The 22,957-nt window shown below is 41.8% G+C and overlaps 1 protein-coding gene across 1 annotated transcript in view; it reads right to left on the minus strand.

Annotated features, from left to right (window-relative positions):
- arap3 (ArfGAP with RhoGAP domain, ankyrin repeat and PH domain 3) overlaps positions 1-22,957 on the minus strand; it is a 199,173-nt gene that overhangs the window by 75,683 nt on the left and 100,533 nt on the right. Inside the window, exons 2-3 of the mRNA XM_028812615.2 lie at positions 16,029-17,077; positions 14,209-14,262 (exon numbers count right to left, since the gene is read on the minus strand). Of these exons, the coding sequence (XP_028668448.2) occupies positions 14,209-14,262; positions 16,029-17,002 (1,028 nt within the window). The 5' untranslated portion in view covers positions 17,003-17,077. The remainder of the gene's footprint in view (positions 1-14,208; positions 14,263-16,028; positions 17,078-22,957) is intronic.

Here is a 22,957-nt window from a genome sequence, read left to right on the forward strand (position 1 = left end):
GTATGGGACGATACAAAGGAAAAACAGACCACAAAGGGTGATGACTTCGTTACTTTTCTTGGGAACATAATAAATTTGATATTAGAATTCCTAAACACGTTTTTGTTCTTCAAGGGAAAAGGAATCTTTGTAATGCCTTACAAATGGTAAGAAATTTGTATTTATTAGACAGAAAAAGATAACATTCGGAAATGGGTATAAAACATGAACGTGTGTTAATATTACTCTCTGGAATATTTATTTGCTGCCTAAGAATATATAAATATTATTTGGGATAACACATCAAGTCCTCCCACTATTATAATGAGGTTAATTAATAATCAAGATCACCTGAAAGTTATTCGAGAGTCAAGAAAACTTCACAACCTCTCATGCAAAGGGTATAAAATTTATTTTATCTGGACTTTAGTGCTAAAACAGCCACTCCTATATGGGCAACGAAAGCAGCAATCAGAAGGGCTAAGGAATTAGGAGTCTTTCCTGCATGTTTCAAGCTCTCTCTTGGTGGTCAGCATATATTCTGCAACACTCCTGGGGCCTCATGTATAAACGGTGCGTACGCACAGAAATGTTGCGTACGAACCTTTCCACGCTCAAATCGCGATGTATAAAACCTAAACTTGGCGTAAAGCCACGCACATTTCCACGGTAACTCATTCCTTGGCGTACGCAATTTATCCGCCCGGTTTTGCAGACTGGCGGCACCCAGTGTCAAAGCAGTGCTACTGTTCCTGTGTGATCACTCTTTCTTTCTTAAATCCACATTCCTGGCGCGGCTTTATAAATACACTGAAATTAACTGCATATTGTTTATTAGTGTAATGCATCTGATTGTAATTAACCTGTAGCAATATAATGGTCCAGGGAATAGCCATAGTATTCCAAATACCATAACTGCTTTAGCGTTGTAACTCTCACTGCATGTTCTTTCAGCTGATCCCGTTAAGGGCTGCCACAGCAGATCATCTTTTTCCACATTACTCTCACTGCACCACTCAGAGTATTTATATTACTGTATCTGAGTGGGAAATCACAGCAGCAGCTGATTGGAAAGAGAATTATCGGTACACAGCATGAAGCAGATGCTGCCTGAGCCACAGCAAACGCTTTAGTCCCTGTACGGACTTCGCGGTTTAGAAACAGTTTCATCCCAAGAACTCTAAACACACTAAATCAGTCCATCAAGTGCTCCTTGTAGAACTGTTTGTACTTATTAGTACAATTACCCCACTGTAAACTTGCACTACAGTTATAATATTGCACAACCTGCGCCACTTTATAAAGCGCGTATTTACATGTGATGACGGTATTCATTTCTAAGACGAAATGCAGCAAAACATGTTGATTATATTATACAGATAAAACTTTAACTTCATTTAAATAATCTGTATTGTTAATAATTAAACATGTGAGGACACGGTGCCGCAGCGCTAGCTAGTTCAGTAATTGTTCCTGCCTTGCGCTGTATTATTGCTGGTGCTGACGCGACACTGGAAAGATAGACGGATATAATAATTAAACACGTACTACTAAGATATTTCAATGTTCCTTAAAAGTTTTGAAGAATCGAAGTTCTAAGCTTACAGATGGCTTCACGTCTATTACATAGCTTATTGTGTGGCGATTGAGTTTTTGGAGAAAGAAAAGTAAGGACAGGAATTGGAGGTTAGTACGTTTGAAAGAGACAGTACTGCTGTGATAAATTATTTAACTGAAGGTTGCGCATGGCGCAGCAAGCCTCTTGCGTGAGACATAAACAAGCACTGCGCCACCGTGTTCCCATGTTTAATAACATGCTTTCATTCCTATCATCATGAAAAAGATATCACGTATACATCTCAGTATTTTAATTATTCAGAGAGCTGTAATATCAAGAATGTAATGGAGTATGTGTCCCGTCGGAAAAAGCGAAAGCCCGTTTAAAAAGCAGGTAGTGATTCATACACATAGAGCACATAGAAGATCAAATACAGAACAAAGCATTTAACATGCCACTTTAGTTACAATAGGATTTGAGAAACTAGTAAATTAAACGATTTTAAGATGAAGTTTAAGATGTTCTACTTTAATGGCAAAATAAACTACGTGATTAAAGTGGAAATTTCGAGATTAAAGTTGACATTTCGTGCTTTTTTCCCCACTGTGTGCCTTTTTTTTGTCTGTACCCTAATAAGCTTTCATATGACACTCAGACGGTGGGCTACGACTCGCTTTTTCACGGCGACTTTGATATGTGATTTCTTTTTTATTTCGGGCACTGTGCGACTTTGTGAAGTTGAGCCTTCGAGTTTCTCCGACACTCTGTCACTCGATCAGCTTCCTTTTGTTGATTATACCACTGTTTAAACCAACAAATAGTACGTTTTTCATTTGCCTCCACTTGGTATTCGCTGAAATTCTTATATTTTCTCCCGTGCTTTTCCCATTGTCTTTTCACAGAAGGCTATTTATATTGATTTGCATATTCAAAGAGGCGTAATTCTGGGAGGAGTTGGGGCGGGACAGAAGGCGCGTGCATGTACGTTACTTTTCACGCAAATCGGGATTTATGTAGTAGAAGAACGTGAAAGTATGCGTGCGCACAGATTCCTGCATCTGGATTTTTCTGTGCGTACGCACAATCCCGCTTTTGTGCTTACGCCATGTTATAGTGTGAGTTCTACGCACGGCGTTATACATGAGGCCCCTGGTGAGGTAAACAAAGCTTTAGATAATTTTGAATTGCTTGGCACCTATCCACTGTGATGCTTTGCTGGACGTCGTTCTTATCATTTACATAGGAATAATGCATTCTCTGTTTTCAGTAGGTGTGCAGTGGCTGTGGATATTAATTTTGTATATATGTGGGTGAAATGTTATAGCTAAAACGGAAGTAATATAAACTAATGTCATTTTTTCAAGGCTTGCAAATGATTATGATCTGATTTACTGGTAATTTTACATGTGTATTAAAAAGTAATAAGAGAAAAGGTAAAGGGGAGGCCAGAGGTTATTAGCAGACCTCTGGAGCACCTCTACATTTGCTACATTCAAATGGAATGATATTTTAGTGCTACGTTTATTTCAAAAGTCATTCTTATTAAGTTACACAGTGAAGAATTCAAAGCAGAAAAGAATGAAATAAAAAAGTTGACGAAATAGTAAGTGCCTAGAAGAAAGCAAACTGAATGCATGCTAACAGCATTCAGCCTCTTAGATATTTTTGCATTAATTTTAGTCTGTAAATTCAGATTAAAAACATGGCATGAATGTCCAGATGGACAGATTTACCCTTAAGTGCAAAAAAGTTATGTGTTAGCTTAGGAGCTGAAACTGTCAGTCAGTCTGTTATTTTCCAACCTGCTATATCCTAACACAGGGACACGGGGGGTCTGCTGGAGCCAATCCCAGCCAGCACAGGGCACAAGGCAGGAACAAATCCCAGGCAGGGTGCCAGCCCACAACAGGGCACACACACTATCATGCATACAGTATGTGTCAGAAGGTCGCCCTGTGAGTTCCTCCCAGGTTTGTTGTTCCACCCTGGACAGAAACAGAGGGTGCTGCCACTAACTGTGTTGTCTTCATTTTCCTCTACAATACTGAGAAACTGTCCAGTGAGAGAAACTGACTCTGCTCCTTCTGGTCCCTGGGCCATAAAAGCATGACTGCCTGGAAGGGGGCATCACTTCACCATCAAGCAACCAAAGAGACAGAGCTCTTCTATAACTTGAAGAAAACGGTATATTATTTTGCCTCATGTTAACCTAGAGACTGATGTTTTTGCTCCATTTTGATGCCATTGAGCGTTGTTTTTTTAGTTTTTCAGTTGAAGTAAATGCAGATAGCAGGGTTCCATCCATCCATTGTCTCCCGCTTATCCGAGGTCGGGTCGCGGGGGCAGCAGCTTGAGCAGAGATGCCCAGACTTCCCTCTCCCCGGCCACTTCTTCTAGCTCTTCCGGGAGAATCCCAAGGCGTTCCCAGGCCAGTCGAGAGACATAGTCCCTCCAGCGTGTCCTGGGTCTTCCCCGGGGCCTCCTCCCGGTTAGACGTGCCCGGAACACCTCACCAGGGAGGCGTCCAGGAGGCATCCTGATCAGATGCCCGAGCCACCTCATTTGACTCCTCTCGATGCGGAGGAGCAGCAGCTCTACTCTGAGCCCCTCCCGGATGACTGAGCTTCTCATCCTATCTTTAAGGGAAAGCCCAGACACCCTGCGGAGGAAACTCATTTCAGCCGCTTATATTCGCGATCTCGTTCTTTCGGTCACTACGCATAGCTCATGACCATAGGTGAGGGTAGGAACATAGATCGACTGGTAAATTGAGAGCTTCGCCTTGCGGCTCAGCTCCTTTTTCACCACGACAGACCGATGCAGCGCCCGCATTACTGCGGATGCCGCACCGATCCGCCTGTCGATCTCACGCTCCATTCTTCCCTCACTCGTGAACAAGACCCCCGAGATACTTGAACTCCTCCACTTGGGGCAGGATCTCGCTACCAACCCTGAGAGGGCACTCCACCCTTTTCTGGCTGAGGACCATGGTCTCGGATTTGAAGGTGCTGATTCTCATCCCAGCCGCTTCACACTCGGCTGCGAACCGATCCAGAGAGAGCTGAAGATCACGGCCTGATGAAGCAAACAGGACAACATCATCTGCAAAAAGCAGTGACCCAATCCTGAGCCCACCAAACCGGACCCTCTCAACGCCCTGGCTGCGCCTAGAAATTCTGTCCATAAAAGTTATGAACAGAATCGGTGACAAAGGGCAGCCCTGGCGGAGTCCAACTCTCACTGGAAATGGGTTCGACTTACTGCCGGCAATGCGGACCAAGCTCTGGCACCGATCGTACAGGGACTGAACAGCCCTTATCAGGGGGGCCGGTACCCCATACTCTCGGAGTACCCCCCACAGGATTCCCCGGGGGACACGGTCGAATGCCTTTTCCAAGTCCACAAAACACATGTAGACTGGTTGGGCAAACTCCCATGCACCCTCCAGGACCCTGCTAAGGGTATAGAGCTGGTCCACTGTTCCGCGACTAGGACGAAAACCACACTGTTCCTCCTGAATCCGAGGCTCGACTATCCGACGGACCCTCCTCTCCAGGACCCCTGAATAGACTTTTCCAGGGAGGGCTGAGAAGTGTGATCCCTCTGTAGTTGGAACACACCCTCCGATCCCCCTTCTTAAAGAGGGGGGACCACCACCCCGGTCTGCCAATCCAGAGGCACTGTCCCTGATGTCCATGCGATGTTGCAGAGGCGTGTCAGCCAAGACAGTCCTACAACATCCAGAGCCTTGAGGAACTCCGGGCGTATCTCATCCACCCCTGGGGCCCTGCCACCAAGGAGTTTTTTGACCACCTCGGTGACCTCAGTCCCAGAGATGGGGGAGCCCACCTCTGAGTCCCCAGGCTCTGCTTCCTCATTGGAAGGCATGTTAATGGGATTGAGGAGGTCTTCGAAGTATTCCCCCCACCGACCCACAACGTCCCGAGTCGAGGTCAGCAGCGCACCATCCCCACCATATACAGTGTTGACACTGCACTGCTTCCCCTTCCTGAGACGCCGGATGGTGGACCAGAATCTCCTCGAAGCCGTCCGAAAGTCGTTCTCCATGGCCTCCCCAAACTCCTCCCACGCCCGAGTTTTTGCCTCAGCAACCACCAAAGCCGCATTCCGCTTGGCCTGCCGGTACCTATCAGCTGCCTCCGGGGTCCCACAGGACAAAAGGGTCCTGTAGGACTCCTTCTTCAGCTTGACGGCATCCTTCACTGCCGGTGTCCACCAACGGGTTCGGGGATTGCCGCCACGACAGGCACCGACCACCTTACGGCCACAGCTCCGGTCAGCTGCCTCAACAATAGAGGCACGGAACATGGCCCATTCGGACTCAATGTCCCCCACCTCCCTCGGGATGTGGTCGAAGTTCTGCCGGAGGTGGGAGTTGAAGCTACTTCTGACAGGGGGCTCTGCCAGACGTTCCCAGCAGACCCTCACAACACGTTTGGGATAGCAGGGTTACAGCCCCAAAATGTATTTTGTCAAGACAACCACACTACTTAAAGGTTTAAATTCTATCTGATTTATGTTTCTGTAAAATCAACTGCACTGACTTGATGAAAAAATCAACTGCACTGACTTGATGAAAATTATTATTAGCTGAAACTCATGGAAATATTACAAGGGACAATGGAAATCATCCTCTTTAATAAAATCCCTCTGTGCGTCCAGGTGTCCGTGTGTGTGTGTCTTCTGGTGAAGTGCGCATGCGCGGGGCACGGTGCGATGCGCGATATTACTGTCAGAGAAAGTTGCAGGCGTTTTACGGAAATACAAACCAGTATTACTGCGAGAGGAAATTAAAGGTACACAATACAGTGACGCATATTACAGCCACATACAAGCCAGTATTACTGTCAGAGGAGATTAAAAGCATATTACCGACGCGCACGCCTGTATTACCGCCAGAGAAAATTAAACGGTATATTACGGACGTACAAGCCAGCGGACGTACAAGACAGTATTACTGTCACAGAAAATTAAAGACACACAATACACGACGGCAGCCCACGAAGAACAGTCAGCTCAGCAAGTAAACATCAAGAAAAGAAAGGCTGAAAGACAAAGAAAAATACGACCAACAAAAAGAATGAGGTCAAAGTCCCTTGCCATTTAATATAGACTGTTCCTACTAATGTTTATGCACTACTGTTCTAGCGCCCGTTACTGTAACGGGCTAAATGACTAGTTTTACTAATAAAAGCTTTCATTTACTGAATTAGTTCATTTTAGGAACGAGCTTGGAGGGTGAAATATTTAGGGGAGTCATTCCAGTATATGATTAAATAAAACTCTGACAAAATACACTATTTGCTTATCTAGATAAGGCCAAAGCTTTATTTGCTGAACTAAAATATGTTTTATGATAAGTACACTGAGTTAGAGTGTCCAACTTCTATTTGCTGTGTAGGCAGAAAGAAATAATGATTAATTTGGCACATGAGAAGCTCTGAAATGCATCTTTTTACTAAAATGGATACGCTGGAAAAAGCATGCCAACAGAGTCTTCCATACCAGCATATTAAAGCCTGTTATCCAGTTTGGTCCCCCTCTGATATTATGTTAATACATGGTGTTGCACAAGTTTTAAACAATTCAAAACATTTAGACACTGTATAGCAATGTCAAAAAACGCAGTGGAATAAATTGGGCCTGAAATAATTGCAGGGCTCTAAAATAACAAGCCCCGCAGCAGTTGTGTGTTGACTGTCGGTACAGCTGCATGTGTTTGCTTCGCTAGCTCCTCTCAGTAGCATATCACTACAGTAAGGAATATGAACAAGCGGGTGCTGCTAAACAACTGGCAGCATGAATAAACAATATGATTAGCTTAAGCTGGCAATTACCACACTGGCAGTGGCACATGGCTGATTGTTTGTAAGCAGCATGTGACGTTAGCCCTGGCTGCTATAGGGAAAGAGGACAGACTGCTCTGAAATGTGATGTCTCAAAGTTGTCTTAGATTTCAGACAATATAATAACCATTCCAAAATATGCAGACATTTTCTAGTGTAAACAAAAGTAACCAAATGTTTCTTTAAATCTGATCTATCCTTTTGTCTTAATTCAGCCAAATGGTAGCAGTTATGATAAGTTTTTTTTCTATAGCTGAATAGCTGTTGTTGCCTTATAAATGATTCGCTTCCCGGTTTCTCCCTGCGTGGAGTTTGCATGTTCTTCCCGTGTCTGCGTGGGTTTCCTCCGGGTGCTCCGGTTTCCTCCCACAGTCCAAAGACATGCAGGTTAGGTGGATTGGCGATTCTAAATTGGCCCTAGTGTGTGCTTGGTGTGTGGGTGTGTTTGTGTGTGTCCTGGCTGGTTGGCACCCTGCCTGGGATTGGATGGATGGATGGATGAACAGCTGTTCTTGCCTTATAAATGATTCCATGTAATACCAGAAAAAAGCCTTAAGAACAGAATTCTTTCTTTCTTTCTTTCTTTCTTTCTTTCTTTCTTTCTTTCTTTCTTTCTTTCTTTCTTTCTTTCTTTCTTTCTTTCTTTCTTTCTTTCTTTCTTTCTCATGCAAAGGTTTGAAAACCCCAGACATATTTTGTTGACATTTGAAGAAAAAAAATTGTAACAATATCTTCAACAGCAAACAAATAAAACAGTACAATTTTTATGAAAATGTTAATATACAGGTAGAATTTTTTTGATCAAATAAAAAATGTAAAAAAAAATTAATAATAACAGTAAATGTGACATTTGCAAAAGTTTGGTCATCCTAGTTTAGTCAAGAATTGTTGTTAAAGGATTAATAAAGTATCTATCTATCTATCTAAAAATTGTAAACTGATGACAGTTCCAGAGCTTAATAAATTATTTGACTCTTCAAACATTGTTCAAGATTTAACAAGCATGGACTCTTCTAACCAATTTGATCTGACAGTTAAAACTAATCAATGCCTACAAAGCAAGCAAAGGCTCTAAAATATAACAAAGTGCTTCCAGCAAGAATTTTCCACAGTCCAAAATGTCACTAAGAAATGACAGTTAAGGGGAACAATGGAGGTGGACAGCAAGATCTGGAAGACCAACAAAACAGACAGATAAAGCAACTCATATACTGTGTAGAAAGTCAAAGCAAAACCCCCATAGTACTGCAGGAGACCTAAAGAGAAGTGTAGCAGAGAAAGGAGTGGAGGTGCACCATACTACTGTGCAGATTTACTTACATGGACATGGCCTATATAAAAAAGCCACCAGAAAGAAACATAACCTCTGGTCTTATCACAAAGAAAAATGTCTTAAGCACGCAAAACAATATCTACATAAGAAAGAGGAATTTCTGAGATAAGTGCCATGATATTTAAAGGTACAATCAAACTCTTTGCCCACAACCAGAAAGGATTTGTTTGGAAATAAAATCGGACATGTTCTCCCCGTGTCTGCGTGGGTTTCCTCCGGGTGCTCCGGTTTCCTCCCACAGTCCAAAGACATGCAGGTTAGGTGCACTGGCGATCCTAAATTGTCCCTAGTGTGTGCTTGGTGTGTGCCCTGCGGTGGGCTGGCGCCCTGTCCGGGGTTTGTTCCTGCCTTGCACCCTGTGTTGGCTGGTATTGGCTCCAGCAGACCCCCGTGACCCTGTGTTAGGATATAGCGGGTTGGATAATAGATGGATAAAATCGGAAGTGGTTTCCCCTAGACTTTCTTGTAAACTCAGATATGGCGATGGACATTTGAGGAGTGAACCTCAAGACAATGTTTATATTTTTATACTATGTACATTAAAGAACCATCAACAACAAATCAAATCAAATTAACAATATATTGTTACAATTATTATAAAAGTAAAGTTGAATAAATCAGACTCTGCAACTGCGTGAATAAAAAGTACCACTTCCAGTTAGTGGAAATAGCTCAAAAGTTGATAGAAATCTACATTTTGAACCTAATACTTGTATGCAAAATTTGGTTGACTGAAGTGAAAGTGTACTGAAGTTATCGTGTTTACATACACACACACAGACAGATACACAAACATAATTCCAAAAATGGGCTTTTTGGACTCAGGGAGGTCTAAAACGCAGAGATTCATGAAAATCTCAACATCAAATTTTTGGATGATTACAATACTTTCCCTACAAGAAAGTAAATCGGACTCGGGGAGGTCTAAAACATTGAAATTCATCAAAATGTTGAGGTCGAATTTTTGGACAATTTCAATACCTTCCCTATAATTCAGATACGAGAAAGTAAAAAAAAGAGAACGATTTGTAAAAAAAAAAAACACATTTCCAACTATAGGTGTGGGTCTATTATGCTTTGATGTTGTGTGGCAGCAAGTGCCACAGGGAACATTAAGCAATTAAAGGAAAGAATGGATTCCACTAAATATCAACAAATCATTGCAGAATATTAGACAGTCAGTCAGGATGGCTTCTATAAGACATCAACAATCCAAAACACAATTCCAGATTTACTATGTGTGACGATGAAAGTTCCACTCCATGCTCTCATCTTCCTTCTGGGAGCTCTTGAACCCGACACCGTCGGTAATGTCACTGATGAGCTAGGCAGTGAGACACAACAATGAAGCAAGGGGATGGTGCAAAATGTGCCAAGTGCTTTTATTAGAACAAGAAAAATCAAAACACAGTGTCCAAATTAAATTAAGTGCAGTGTCTCAAAAATATGTCATTAAATAAATAATCCATTAAAACAGGTGTAAATGGTGGAGATTAACATCCATTAAAAAAAAATCCTTTTTAAAAAACAACGAGGTTAAAACAATGGCTGGAAGCTGTCTTTTTAAAATCAACCTGGTGCCTTTCTATTGGTGACTCCCCTGCTTCTCCCGTCCAGGCTATGCACCAGGGGAGCCACCCTACAAGCAGCTAACCTTATTCTGCTCGACTGGTCTGGTGGCCTCCCGATCCCTGGCTTCGTTCAGCCCCTACCAGACCGAGACTTGGCTTCCCCCAACGGCCAGGACACTCACACTGGGGATTCTACTCCAAATCTCCGACTCCCGCTGCCTTTGCTGTGGCGAGCCAACCTTCTCTTGGTCACTCCTGCTCCCAACAAATGCTCAGTAGGAGCGACCACTACCGTCGGCCCTCGGGTGCTGGCCAAACACCCCACTCGGGCTCGCCTCTCCCAGCTGCCTGCATACAGCGCGAACCTGCGCTTGCTCACTCTCCTTCTCTCCTCTTAACCTCCGTTCACTTTTTTCTTTTTTTCTCCCCTCATAGCCGCCTCACACTTCTATTTATTATGGGGACGTGGATCATATGTGGCAATTAGCAGCTCCCGGCACCAATTACAGATGCGGACGACTCCTCACCAGTGCACTTAAGTGAGGACCATCTGCATCACGCATCACCCGGGAACTACTCCTGCCACACATACCACACCCCCTCGCTAAGCTGCTAGTACGGCTATTATTTATTTAAAAAGAGGCCTTTTTGACGTGAGGTGTGTACCCGCTACACCAGGCATGGCAAACTCACTACCATTGGTGGGCCGCTTCGACTGCCGTACATGTGTCAGCGGGCCGCACTGTAACAAATACTATTATACAAAGTTACTGTAGCTTTCTTTCCAATACTGAAAACTTTCAAAAATGTAACACTTAAAGTTTAAAGAAAAGCAATTTATTTCCATACAATCTCCATACAACAGCGTACAATTAGAGTCTTAGCCTCTTAGCTACAGTAGGTCCTTATACTATATTATATTCATTACAGTAATCCCTTGCTACTTCGCAGTTCACTTTTCGCGGATTCACGACTTCGCGGGTTTTTAAATACAAGTGATTGCCCGCCTATCGCGGAAGTTATGTTCCAGACCCATCAGCAACAGGAGAAAAATCCGCGATATAGAAAGACCATATAAATAAACATTTTTATAGTTTTAAGCCTTAAAATACCCATCCCACATGCTTTTAAACACATGTAAACTTATAAAACACACTTTGTTAACACATATGATATGTGGATGTCGGGCTAAGGATATGAATAACATCTCACTATTATAAAACATTTTAACTTCACGCAAGACAAGACAGTGAGACAGGAAAATAGGTGATGTACAGGCTTATTGACATGCAGAGCGACAAGCAGCCAAGCCAGCACAAAGTCCACTTCTCCTTAGCGTTCATTCAGCTCCCCACCCCCTTGACAATGCGAAGTGGCAGGAGCGTACTGCGCCTCCGGGGAGGGGGGTTTGAGCGAACGTGCGTTCAGCCCTCACACACCCCCACTCCTCCTCCTCCTTCCGAACGTGCAGAGCGACAAGCAGGTATTTTGGCAGAAGCAGCACAAAGTCCATTTCTGCTCAGCGTGAGTTCAGCTGCCCCCCTTCACAAAGCGAGTGCAGACACATCGACGTCTGATCGCTGCGTGCAGTGTGCAGTGTTGGTCTGCGGTGTTTAAGAATGCAGAAAGTGTTTAAGAGCATAGGAAGTGTTTATAAGAGTGTGGAAAAGGTTAACAAGAGAGTGAGAAAGGTTTATAAAAGTGTGGGAAGGGTTTATAAAGCCTTAAAATATGTATAAATAATAAAAAAAAATTGGTCGCTACTTCGCGGATTTTCACCTATCGCGGGGGGCTCTGGTACGTAACCCCCGCGATAGGTGAGGGATGACTGTATATTATATTCATTGCTTATATAGGAGTCTTAAAGTGTGAGATCTATTTCTTTTGTCCCGACACTTGGCATCTCTTGTTAGTAACCAGTTCGTCAATATCAGGCTTGAAATCTTGTGCAGCTGCAACTTTTATGAGGGATGAAAGGTGCTCGACGGTAAGTCTTGAGCGATGTGGGGTTTTGGTAGCTTTCATTAACGAAAACAATTGCTCATAAAGGTAAGTGCTTCCGAAAACAGACAGTACTCTCGATGCCAACTTACAGATCTGCACATACGAGGGTGGCAGGTAAGCATACAAGCCTGGCACACCAACTTCATTGTATTTTGTCTTCAGAATAGAATCTGACTGCAGTTCAATCAATTCCATTTGGATATTCTCAGGCGCATTCTCAACGTTGTAAGAGTATGGTGACATAAACAGCGCAAAGTCCTGTTTGTGTGAACTAAAATTACGAAAACGCTCACTGAATTCATTGCTCAGTAATTCAAGTTGGAAAACAAATCCTCCAAAAATCAAATTTTAATTTAAGTTACTAAGTTTACTTCAAAGTTTATATTGTAAAATACGCCGATATGCAAAAAAAACCCCTGACCTACACTAATTTTACAAACTGAAAATCACAAAAATTTGTTAATAAACAACTCACCAACTTCTCGCGTCCACTTCAGATCTTCAGCTGTAGTCTGCACTAACTCTTCACTACAATACTAGCACAAAATTACATAAAACTAGAGCAAAAAAAAGTGAAAATATGCGAGCTATTACTACTCGTGATGGTCAGTTCTGCCCAGTGGCTAGTATCAGCAGCCCAGCCAGTAGTGTAGCCTGCCAGGGGCGGCTCTAGGTTCGTGGCGACCCCGGGCAGAGAAACAATCGGAGGCCCCTTCGCCCGCCAATGTCAATATGGTAGCTTATGCACGGCCGCCTCGTGCTCATGACACGCTTCTATATGCGCGTGTCCGTAACCTGAAAACCAAGTGGCGGCCCATGATATTCTCATTACGGCAGAACGTTCTAATACTACATATAGCTTACTGCTCCGACTCGAGTGACATTAGTAAATACAGAGTACTAATTAACAAGAAACACAATGTTTTCCAGCCACATTGCTGTCAGCTGTGTCATTATTTTCTCTTTCTGTTTTATATTCAATATATATTGGCGTGGCGGCCCTGTGTAGGTGCACAGTTTGCACATGCCTAAGGCCGCCCCTGTTGCCAGGCTGGTGCAGCCTAGCACTTCAGTTGCGACGTCGCGGCTCATAAACTTTGGACAAGGCTCGTGGCTATACTAGCAGATGACGTTTCCGGTACCGTAACACCATGGGAAAATACGCTTTTGTCAGAAGGCAGAAGTAAGGAAAGTCAATAAGTAATGCCGAAGATGCAGAATGATTCAATCACAAACGATAGTAATCATTTTGTACAAGTTTAGTGCTAACTAGGATCTGTCATGCGGGCCGCACAGATTTCTGTTGCGGGCCGCATGTGGCCCGGGGCCGCGTGTTTGACATGCCTGCGCTACACCACACCATGATGTAACTCAAGAAACGCAAAGTGAAGGTTCTGGAATGGCCCTTACACTTCTGAGACTTAAACATCATTGAAGATCTGTGGGTAGATCTTAAGATGTGTTGTAACAGTGTTCTGCAAGAAGGAATGAGAATTCAAAGACTCATAGTTGGCTACAAAAGATCTTTGCAAGCAATGATTTTTGCCAAAGAGGGTGTAACTAAGTACTGATTTATTAGGGCACTGAAGCTTTTGTAAATGCCACGTTTATTCTTATTTTTTATATTTTTTTAGTTCACCAAGTAAATTGTAAATGTACATTAGCATTTTCATTAAAATGCCATTGTGTAAGTTTTTTTTTTTTGTCAAAGTTACACTTGTTATTTTTCACATCGAATAATAACAAAAAACGTATACTAGTTTCGCCAGGAGCGTCAAAACCTTTTCAGAGTACAGACTCTACCTCATTAAGTATACATGGAATACAAAATATATGAGGAAGAAAACATTTAATGCTTGTATAACGAGTCTCTTTATTTTGCCAATGGGTTCTTACCGGTTGAGCATTACTGAAGGAATTCTGGTTAGTTCCTTTAATACCCCCACACATCTAGATTATGACAAATATGTCCTAAAAATTTTAATGGTAAGGATGGAAAGGGTGACAGTGCCTTTGAGGTACAATAGTCATATGTAGTAAGGAAGAAAGAAGTTTCATGGTAAGGTAGGTTTCACTGACTAATCATGTTGCCAGTGTGTGGAAACGCACTGCATGTTGATTAGCATATGAAAGCAAGAATTTCACTTTACTCTGGAAATGATGCAATACTAACTCTATAAACCTACCTCTCTACCTGTATAGTATATCTAGTACCATTAGAATGTAATACATCATTCAGCTCACAACACTTATATTATCAAACCAATTTAATGTAATGCAGGGTCACTTAGGGGGCTATCAAGGCAGAAGCCAATCCTGAATTAGGAGCTAACCCCATTGCTGGGCCCAGTCACACACAAATGGACAATTTGGAATATTGTATCAACCTAATATGCACATCTTTGAATGAGCAAGGAACACCAGAGTACCCAAGAAAAACACTCACACAGATAGGGATGGAATGTGTAAACTCCACATAGACAGCAACTGAGTATAGGATTTAAACCTAGGAGAAAGTGTGAGGCAGCAGCATTAACCACAGCACCACAATTTCACTCTTCAGTTTATAGTAGTGCTCTGAATTGCTTTGTAACTTAACACTAATATTTTCATGATTGCTGTAATGTGACAATAATAGCATAATATCAGTAGGTACTAATCTATAAAATGGATACAATGCAAAAAGCAAAAATTTCACATGAACCTTAAGATAGTTGTACACCTATATCACCTATCCATTTGTTTGGCAGACGCCCCTTCACTGTATATTCACGGGAGCAGCCCTGGATGGTGCAATACTTCCCCCTGGACGCTAGTTGGCTGCCACCCTGGGTTGGAGCGGTGCCTCGGTTTTCCGCTGGGCTCTATGGGAATTGGAGTTGGGTGCAGCCCTGTTGGGTCCCGCAGGCACCGCCAGGGGATGCTGTAGCTGGGACTCCTGAGCTCATATGGTCAGTGTATTCGCCGCACTCAGAAGTGCAGCCGGAACTCAGCAATCAACCACCTGGAGCACTTCCGGGTGGACTATAAGAGGGTCCAGCAACCACCACGGGAGTCGGGAGGAGGAGGAGTGGTGGTGCAAAGGAGAAGAGTGTTTTGGGTGCTTTATTTGTACTGGGGACTGTGTTGTGCCTGTGAGGATTACGGGGAAGATGTGCCCCACAGGTGAAGAAAAATAAAAGTTTCTTTATTTTTATATGTGCCTCTGGTGTGAGTCTGTGTCGGGTCAGGCGCCCATATAGTGGCTTTCTTACACTCCATAAAGTCACAAACACCATAGAGGAACATACATTTTGAAATGGCAAAACATGTTTGTACAATTTAAAGGGAGTTTAACCCAAGGGAAACAATAATATTTCCTCTTTATGTTTCATTATAACAGGAGATTTCCATCTGAAAGATGAAGAAATATAACATTTGGTTTTAATATTGTAGTCAGCTGTGGGAACTTCAAAACCTCTCCAACAAAACCTCTAAGAGTAAAACAAAACACAGAAAAGCTTAAAAGGAAAAATTATCATGCATGAGAATATGGTAAAAGTCAGCATTCAAAAGAAATCCTTTTCTTGCTTTAAAGAAATTAAGCTTCTGTTTCAGTAGTTTGAAACTTACACTAAAATGACACATCTAGTTTGTATACATACTGCCAAATACATTTTCTAATAATATATGTCATTGTATAACCTTATGAAACTGAGATATACAGAATAACTTGCCTGATATTTTCAGCTGAGGCACTGGCTTCCTTTCTGAATGGAGGTTGTGGGACTGGCCGTGGATGTGGGATTTCCTGAGTGACATTGGTGATACCTAAATAGATTTCATTTGGCACCATTTCCACCTGTTTTTCTGGGGTACTTGGAACAGAAGGCGATGTTTCTCCAGTGCTACTATACGAGCAAGGAGAGGATGACAGAGGTGATGCCAAGTTCTCTTCTTGCTCTGCTTTGCCACAAAAAATGATTGGGGGAATTCCTCGGTGGATTCGGGGTGGAACTGGAGGTAGGTTCTCAGATATTTGCTCTGGTTTTGGTATAGATTCAGTGGAGCTCCAGCTGTTAATGCCTTTCTGAAAACCTTTCGTGCTCGGTAATTCTTCAAGGTCAGTATCTTCATTATCTGTGCTTGATTCCCCAGGACGAAAACCTTCCAAAACAATGAAAGGACTTGTAGTGGATTCCTGAGGTGATACATCTGTAGACACTGGAGCTGCAGTTGTAACTTGTGGTAAAGTATCTGTTAATGGTTTTGTCTTGCTGAATACTGTCCTAGGTTTTGGGATTGGTTTCTCTACAACTGCAACATTTTCCTTTATTGACTCCACAAATGTGCCAGACATTTTAGAAGCCATATTTTTTCTTTCAGGAATAGTTGGGTTACTATACACTTTCAAGTCATTTAACTCTTGCTGGAGCCCTGTCTCAAGAGTAGGCTCTGTAATGAGACAATCTAGTGATGCCTCTCCCTCTTCTGAAAGTGACCCGTCCTGTATTTGTTTGGCAAGTTTTAAGATCCGTTTGCGGTGGCCAGTGGCTATTACTCCAATCTTAGATAGAGTGTCATTGTCAAGGCAAAAAAGGTCTCTAGCAGTGCAATAGCCTCCTTGTCTGAAGTCGTTCTCATATTTCTCAAGATGAATACTGGATAATAACTCTCCAACATCTGCATCCTCTGTCCACAGCTTAGCCATGGTAACAGGAATCTTCTGATCTTCCTAATTACAACCACCACAAGAAAGTTAGGTATAAACATACTGTTCCATCATCTGAAATATTATAATAAAATAACAGTTAGTATTTTTTAGCATTAACTAATCTACAGTAACATAACTCTAGTGACATATCTTAAACAATTTTACAGTGCAATATTTATAATTATAAATATATTTAACAATTGTATGATATAAGGTGCTGCATGGTGGTGAAATGGGTAACAGTGTTGCTTCACAGGTCTATGAGTCTGGATTCAGCATCTGGGGCTAGGTGGTCTCTTGGCCTCAGAACCCCTGCAGATTTTTTTTCTTTAGCCTTTCGCCTGTGAAGTTTTTTTTTCTGTCCTCCTCTGCCATCTGAGCTCCACATTGGACTCATCTATAGAGATTTAAAAAATTATATTATATATAAGGATTCAACTTCTCTATTAACTATAAATCTATTTTAAGTAAAAGAGTATTGACTTTTTTCTTATTTAATTGAAATTTGTTTTTCTTTTTTTGTAACTATTTCTTTAACATCTTATAAAGTACTTTGAGCTACCTCCTAATTATAAAAATATTCTACAAAAATAAATGTTGTTGTTGTTGTTTTGAGTCTTTGTGTCCTGCCCAGGACCGTACCGGTTTTTCCCCAGGTACTCTAGTGTTCTTTCACAACACAAAGATGTACAGGACAGACTGAATGGAAATTATAAATTGGCCATTTATAAATGTATGTGGTTGTGTGAGTGCGATGAATTGAAAACACAATAAATGGTGCTATTCTGTATGGGCTCTGACCCTCAACAAGGATTAGTTTGTTGGGAAAATGGATGACTTAATATATAATCTACTTTATAATAGAAGTTTCATCATCCTAAAGATATGTTATGTCAATTGTCAACTTTACATTGGCACTGTGTTAGTGGAAGTTATGTGAGTGTGTGAGTACCCTGTGATCAAAGCCTCTCTTGCCGTTAAGCCATTGCTCAAAGCATGGGTTCTGGCTTTATGCTTCTCTGAACTGCACTGAGTGGTTTTGGAAAATGAATGAAGGAAATATTCTAAGAAAATATAATCAGTGGTGTATTTGTGAATGCAGGATAAAACAGTTCAAAATCAAAATAGCAAACAAACCACATTTATGCAGTTTATTCCAAGTGAAAGGCAAATCAAAATTTGCTTATTTGTCAAATACAAATTATACATACAGCATAACATGCAATGAAGTACTTAGTTGCTTATGTCCTATGACTATGCGTTGACACAAATCCATATAGGGGATAATAAAAATACATAACTTTATAAATTTAAAAATCATGAATCAAATTACAAATATGTAATAATAATGATGATGATGATAACAACTAAATAGATGACCTAACTTAAATAATGTGAGAGAGTTAACAACAGCGTATCATGTATTCCTAAACACTTTCCTTATTTAACTTGCAGATGGACCGTGGGAAAAAACTCCTCCTCGGCCTCTCTGAACCTTCCTTTCTAACCATAAACAAATCAAAAATTAGTACTACCATAACACAGTAAATATCCTAAGAAAGATCCTAGAATTCCAGAATCAATGAAGTTCACTTGATAAAATCAACAGGCAACATTATTTCGATTCTTGGTCTAAATACATAATAAATTCTTATTTAATTAATTAATTAATGAACTGTAAACTTGCACAAAAAATAATTTTACGTGATAAAAGACAGTCGCCACATACATCATTCCATTTTCTGAGCCTGCTTAGTCCAATTCAGGATGGTATGGGCCTGGGACACACTGTAGAAACAAACCAGGAACCAGCACTGGACAGAACCAAAGTTTACTCATGCATATACACATAATCTCCTACAGTGGAGAAATTAAGATCATCCTCAAACAAACCTGTCCATTTCTAGAATGAGGGACCTAGAGAAAAGCCTTCACATACTGTAAAATGCAAGAAGATGCAAACTCCCCACCACCAGTGATTCGAATGACATTTAAACACAGTGTCTCCTAGGACTGTGCACTGTGTTACAATGCCATTCTAATAGCCAATGTTATTCCTTCCAGATGTGTATATTATCTATTTTGCATGTTTAAATTCTTATCTTAAAAAAGTGAAACCATTTCACTCAGCAAAATTATAATAGGGAAGCCAAAACAATGTCATTCTTGTGTGATGTTTAACCTTTCCGAAGGCTGAATTAAGGACACCTACGTCTAAGACAGATGCCAGCTGTCCCAGCCCCTCAAGTACAGGGTAGCTGAACTTGAAGAGGAGTTAGCTAGCCTGATCTGTAATAGATAAATCTTAGAGAAAAACCCCTAGAGCAGCATCGAAAAGGAATATAGTCCAGAGGAGTAAAGACAGGTTGTGGTCGGACATACAGTGCATACTGTATAATATTGCAAAAAAATATGAAGGAAAGGGGCAGTCCAAGGTTCATGACTTATTCCATGACTGAGGTACCTACTGTTGTGTCTCAGGTAAGTAACTCGATACAAGGCAGCACTCACAACAAAAAATTAACGGTAGTCCGGAGACAAGTCCAATTGACAACTGGTTTATTTCAAACTTGATCTTCTATATATAAAAGAACAGTCTGATGCAAAGTAATTAACACTAGAAAAATGTACTGTCTTTATATGGATATACTCTACAGGTCTGGTACACAACTGGAATTGCCAAATAAAATCCAATTGCCAAAATAAAAAATCCCTTTTAAAACAGGCAAAAACAACAAAGAAGTCATTTTCCAACACCTCCAACCAACAACTATCCTGGAGTTATTTTACATGGAAATGATCTTTCCTATGGGAATTGCTATAAAGTGATGGCAAAGACAATGAGAAATCCAAAAATTAACTTTCTTGACGGTTCAAATAAGAAAGGGAAAATGTAACATATCTCTGCAGACAAGCCTTCTATGGACCTTGCTATATTTGAAGACCCTCTCTAGCCTCACCATTTTCCAAGACAAATGTGTGGGGTCAGCTGTGACATCTATCGGTCTTAGGCATATGTGGGGCAGTTCTGAAGAGGCCAGATAACTGCAATACACACTGGCACTAGGGAAGTGGAATATCTTTTAACCTAAAAGGGAAGGAGCTGGAGCCAAACTTGGAAGATTATGGCTAAATGTAGCACCTGGAAGTGTCAGCAAGCCCAAAAACGTATTAGGATCATCTGACTTCCTACTCTGGAACTGCCTCAAAGAATAGAATGAATACGAGTGTTATGACACTTGCAGTCTCTCATATGGTTGCTGAATAAGTGGATACTGTACTAGTGGATGAGAAATTTGTGACAGTACTACTTCAACCTGTAGAGAGAACCTTGACCTTTGTGTGCTTATAAGTGTCAATAACTGCTCAAAAAGTTTGGGAGAATTTAGCACTGATCTGGGTAAAGACACAGGCATTTGATAAATTGTTACTGGGAGGAACAGTCTTTGTGAAGCACATTTTTCAGGGGATCTGATATATTTCACTTAGTCATGCCCATAACAAAAACCATGTTTCAAAACAGAACTGCTCATAACCATGAACAATATTTAGGGTTTTTTTTTCTGAGTTCAGTCATCAGCTATTAATCAGCTATTGTGTTGTTTTTCTCCTGGCTTGTATTTATTCATTAATTTACTGTGTTTTTTTTTTGTAATTCTGAATTATTCATTTTTTTATTTTTATGATTTTTCTGTTGTATTTGTTTATGATTTCAAATTTATGTAGTGTTTTTAAATGTGCATCCATTCTGTGTTTTCTGTGGGTGGAACCACAATCTATTATTTCTGGTTTCTGGACTTTTTGTTCATGTTATTGGATTCTGCTCCTTAGTTGTTTTGGGACTTGTTCACCTTGAACTGCATTTTTTCATTAAATTTCTAATTTTGTTAATAAATCCTTCTTTATAAAAATTCCTTTTTTTGGATTATTTCTACAAGCCAGAGTTGTACGGTTTATGTCACTTGAAAGACATTTTGTCTAATGTTGTAACAAAGGCGCTATATTGCGCCCAACCCGGCATAGATAAGACACGGAGGCACGTATATAATGCACAAAGCCTTTATTTTTCTTCACGCATTGGCGCACGTCTTCCCCGTGACCCACAGGCAATACACAGTCCCACAAAGCACAAGTCACACACAACAACAACAACCTTTCTTTTACCACCACTCCTCCGCAAGCGTAGTCCTCCTCCTCCCGACCCTGGCTCCTCGAGTGGTGGTGGCTGGCCCTTTTTATAGCCCACCCAGAAGCGTTCCAGGTGCTTGACCACCTGGTCCTAATTGCACTTCTGGGTGGGGCTGAAGATTCATCCAGCCTGGCTGCTGACTCCATGCAGCTCCCCCTAGCGGCCACCCAAGCCCCCAACCAGGCTGTGGAGGACTCCATCTCCCATGGAACCCTGCGGGAGGTTGGGGAAATCACCGTTGGCCAGGGAGGCTGCCACCAAGCGACCTGGGGGAGGTACTGAGCTGTCCATGGCTGCTCCCCCAGAACATAAGTAACAGGGGCGTCCCTACCGGGCATGAGACCCGGCTGTCCGCCACAATGTCTTTTTGGACTTTTAAATTCAGCTTCCCATTTCTTGGTTTGTTAGGCCGAAGCCTGCAGGTAGCAGTTAGGGACTGGCTGCCTGGGGTAAAACTACATTTAGGCAGATCAGTGAACATTCTGACCTACTTCATGGAGCACTGTAAAAGCCTTACACCTAACCCCCCCCATTAATCATTTTGGTGAGACAGGTGTACAACATCATCTTTGGATTTTACATGAAGTTTCATATTCTTACAGCAAGAGTCCAAATACAAAAAGACCAATGGAGGAGGTGAATCAAAAACTGTAATCATCAGCATTTATGGACAAAATACATTTTAGAAGGGATCTTAAAGATAAGTCAGAGACAATCATAGTTCCAGAGACCTAGACCAACTTGGACGCCTAATTCTATAATAGAGGGGATGGGCTGCACAGTCCTATATGATGACAGAACATTTCACCCTTTAACTCCAAGGCTCCCAGTATCTCTGGTAACTCTTAAATGTGCTGGAAAACAGTGTGGCTTCACAAATAGTTTATAGAGAAGGTAAAAACAGAAGAATCACTAATGGCAGTAAACACAAATTAAATTGCAATTGAATTTGGGCATGCTGTAAGTCTCTAATGGCTATAAAGACAAAAGTCTATAGTAACACATGCTCTGGTCAGTTAACAAACAAGGAAAGACAAAACAAATCTCCTACCAGCATGGATAGTGGAGCAAATGAACTTTTAGGAGTTTTAAGGCAAAGAAGACTACCCAGTCTTACCTGGGAATTCTACTGCATTTAATATGATAAAGTTATTCATTAATATATACATATGATGAAATTCCTAGAACATCTGATACTGTGTGAATCATCATAGTGGTAGTGTCCTATATTCTTTTCAAAATCAGCTGTCCATGGTTTTTCCCCATATTGCTGATGACAGAATCATTTAATGACAAGTCAAGTCAAGTTGGGGAGCATACACTGGTACAGTGCGTTGCCGCACCCACTACACGATAAAACAACTCGGGATCCCAGTTGGCAACCCCCCAGGCAGACACGCGATCCAGTCCCACCCTCTGGAAGTGACTCTCTATCTGCTGCAGCCAGGTGTTACGTGGGCAACCTCTTGGCCTGGTCCAGCCTCTCGGGTCCCCAACAATGAGGATCTTACAAGCTGGATCACTCTCGGGGAAACGCGCCACATGGCCGTAGTGCCGTAACTGACGCTCCCTCACAATGCAGGTAATGTGCCTCATTTGGGACTCCATGAGCAATCGCTCATTCGACACAAAGTCAAAAGGAGTCCAGTCTTCATCTTAGGTCAATGGATAGCGTCCATGTCTTGCAACCATATAGCAAGACAGGAAGCACCAGGACTCTAAAGACTTGGACCTTCGTCCTTTTGCATAGATATTGGGAGCGC

This window comes from Erpetoichthys calabaricus, chromosome 11, assembly GCF_900747795.2.
Source record: "Erpetoichthys calabaricus chromosome 11, fErpCal1.3, whole genome shotgun sequence".
Taxonomy (NCBI): domain Eukaryota; kingdom Metazoa; phylum Chordata; class Cladistia; order Polypteriformes; family Polypteridae; genus Erpetoichthys; species Erpetoichthys calabaricus.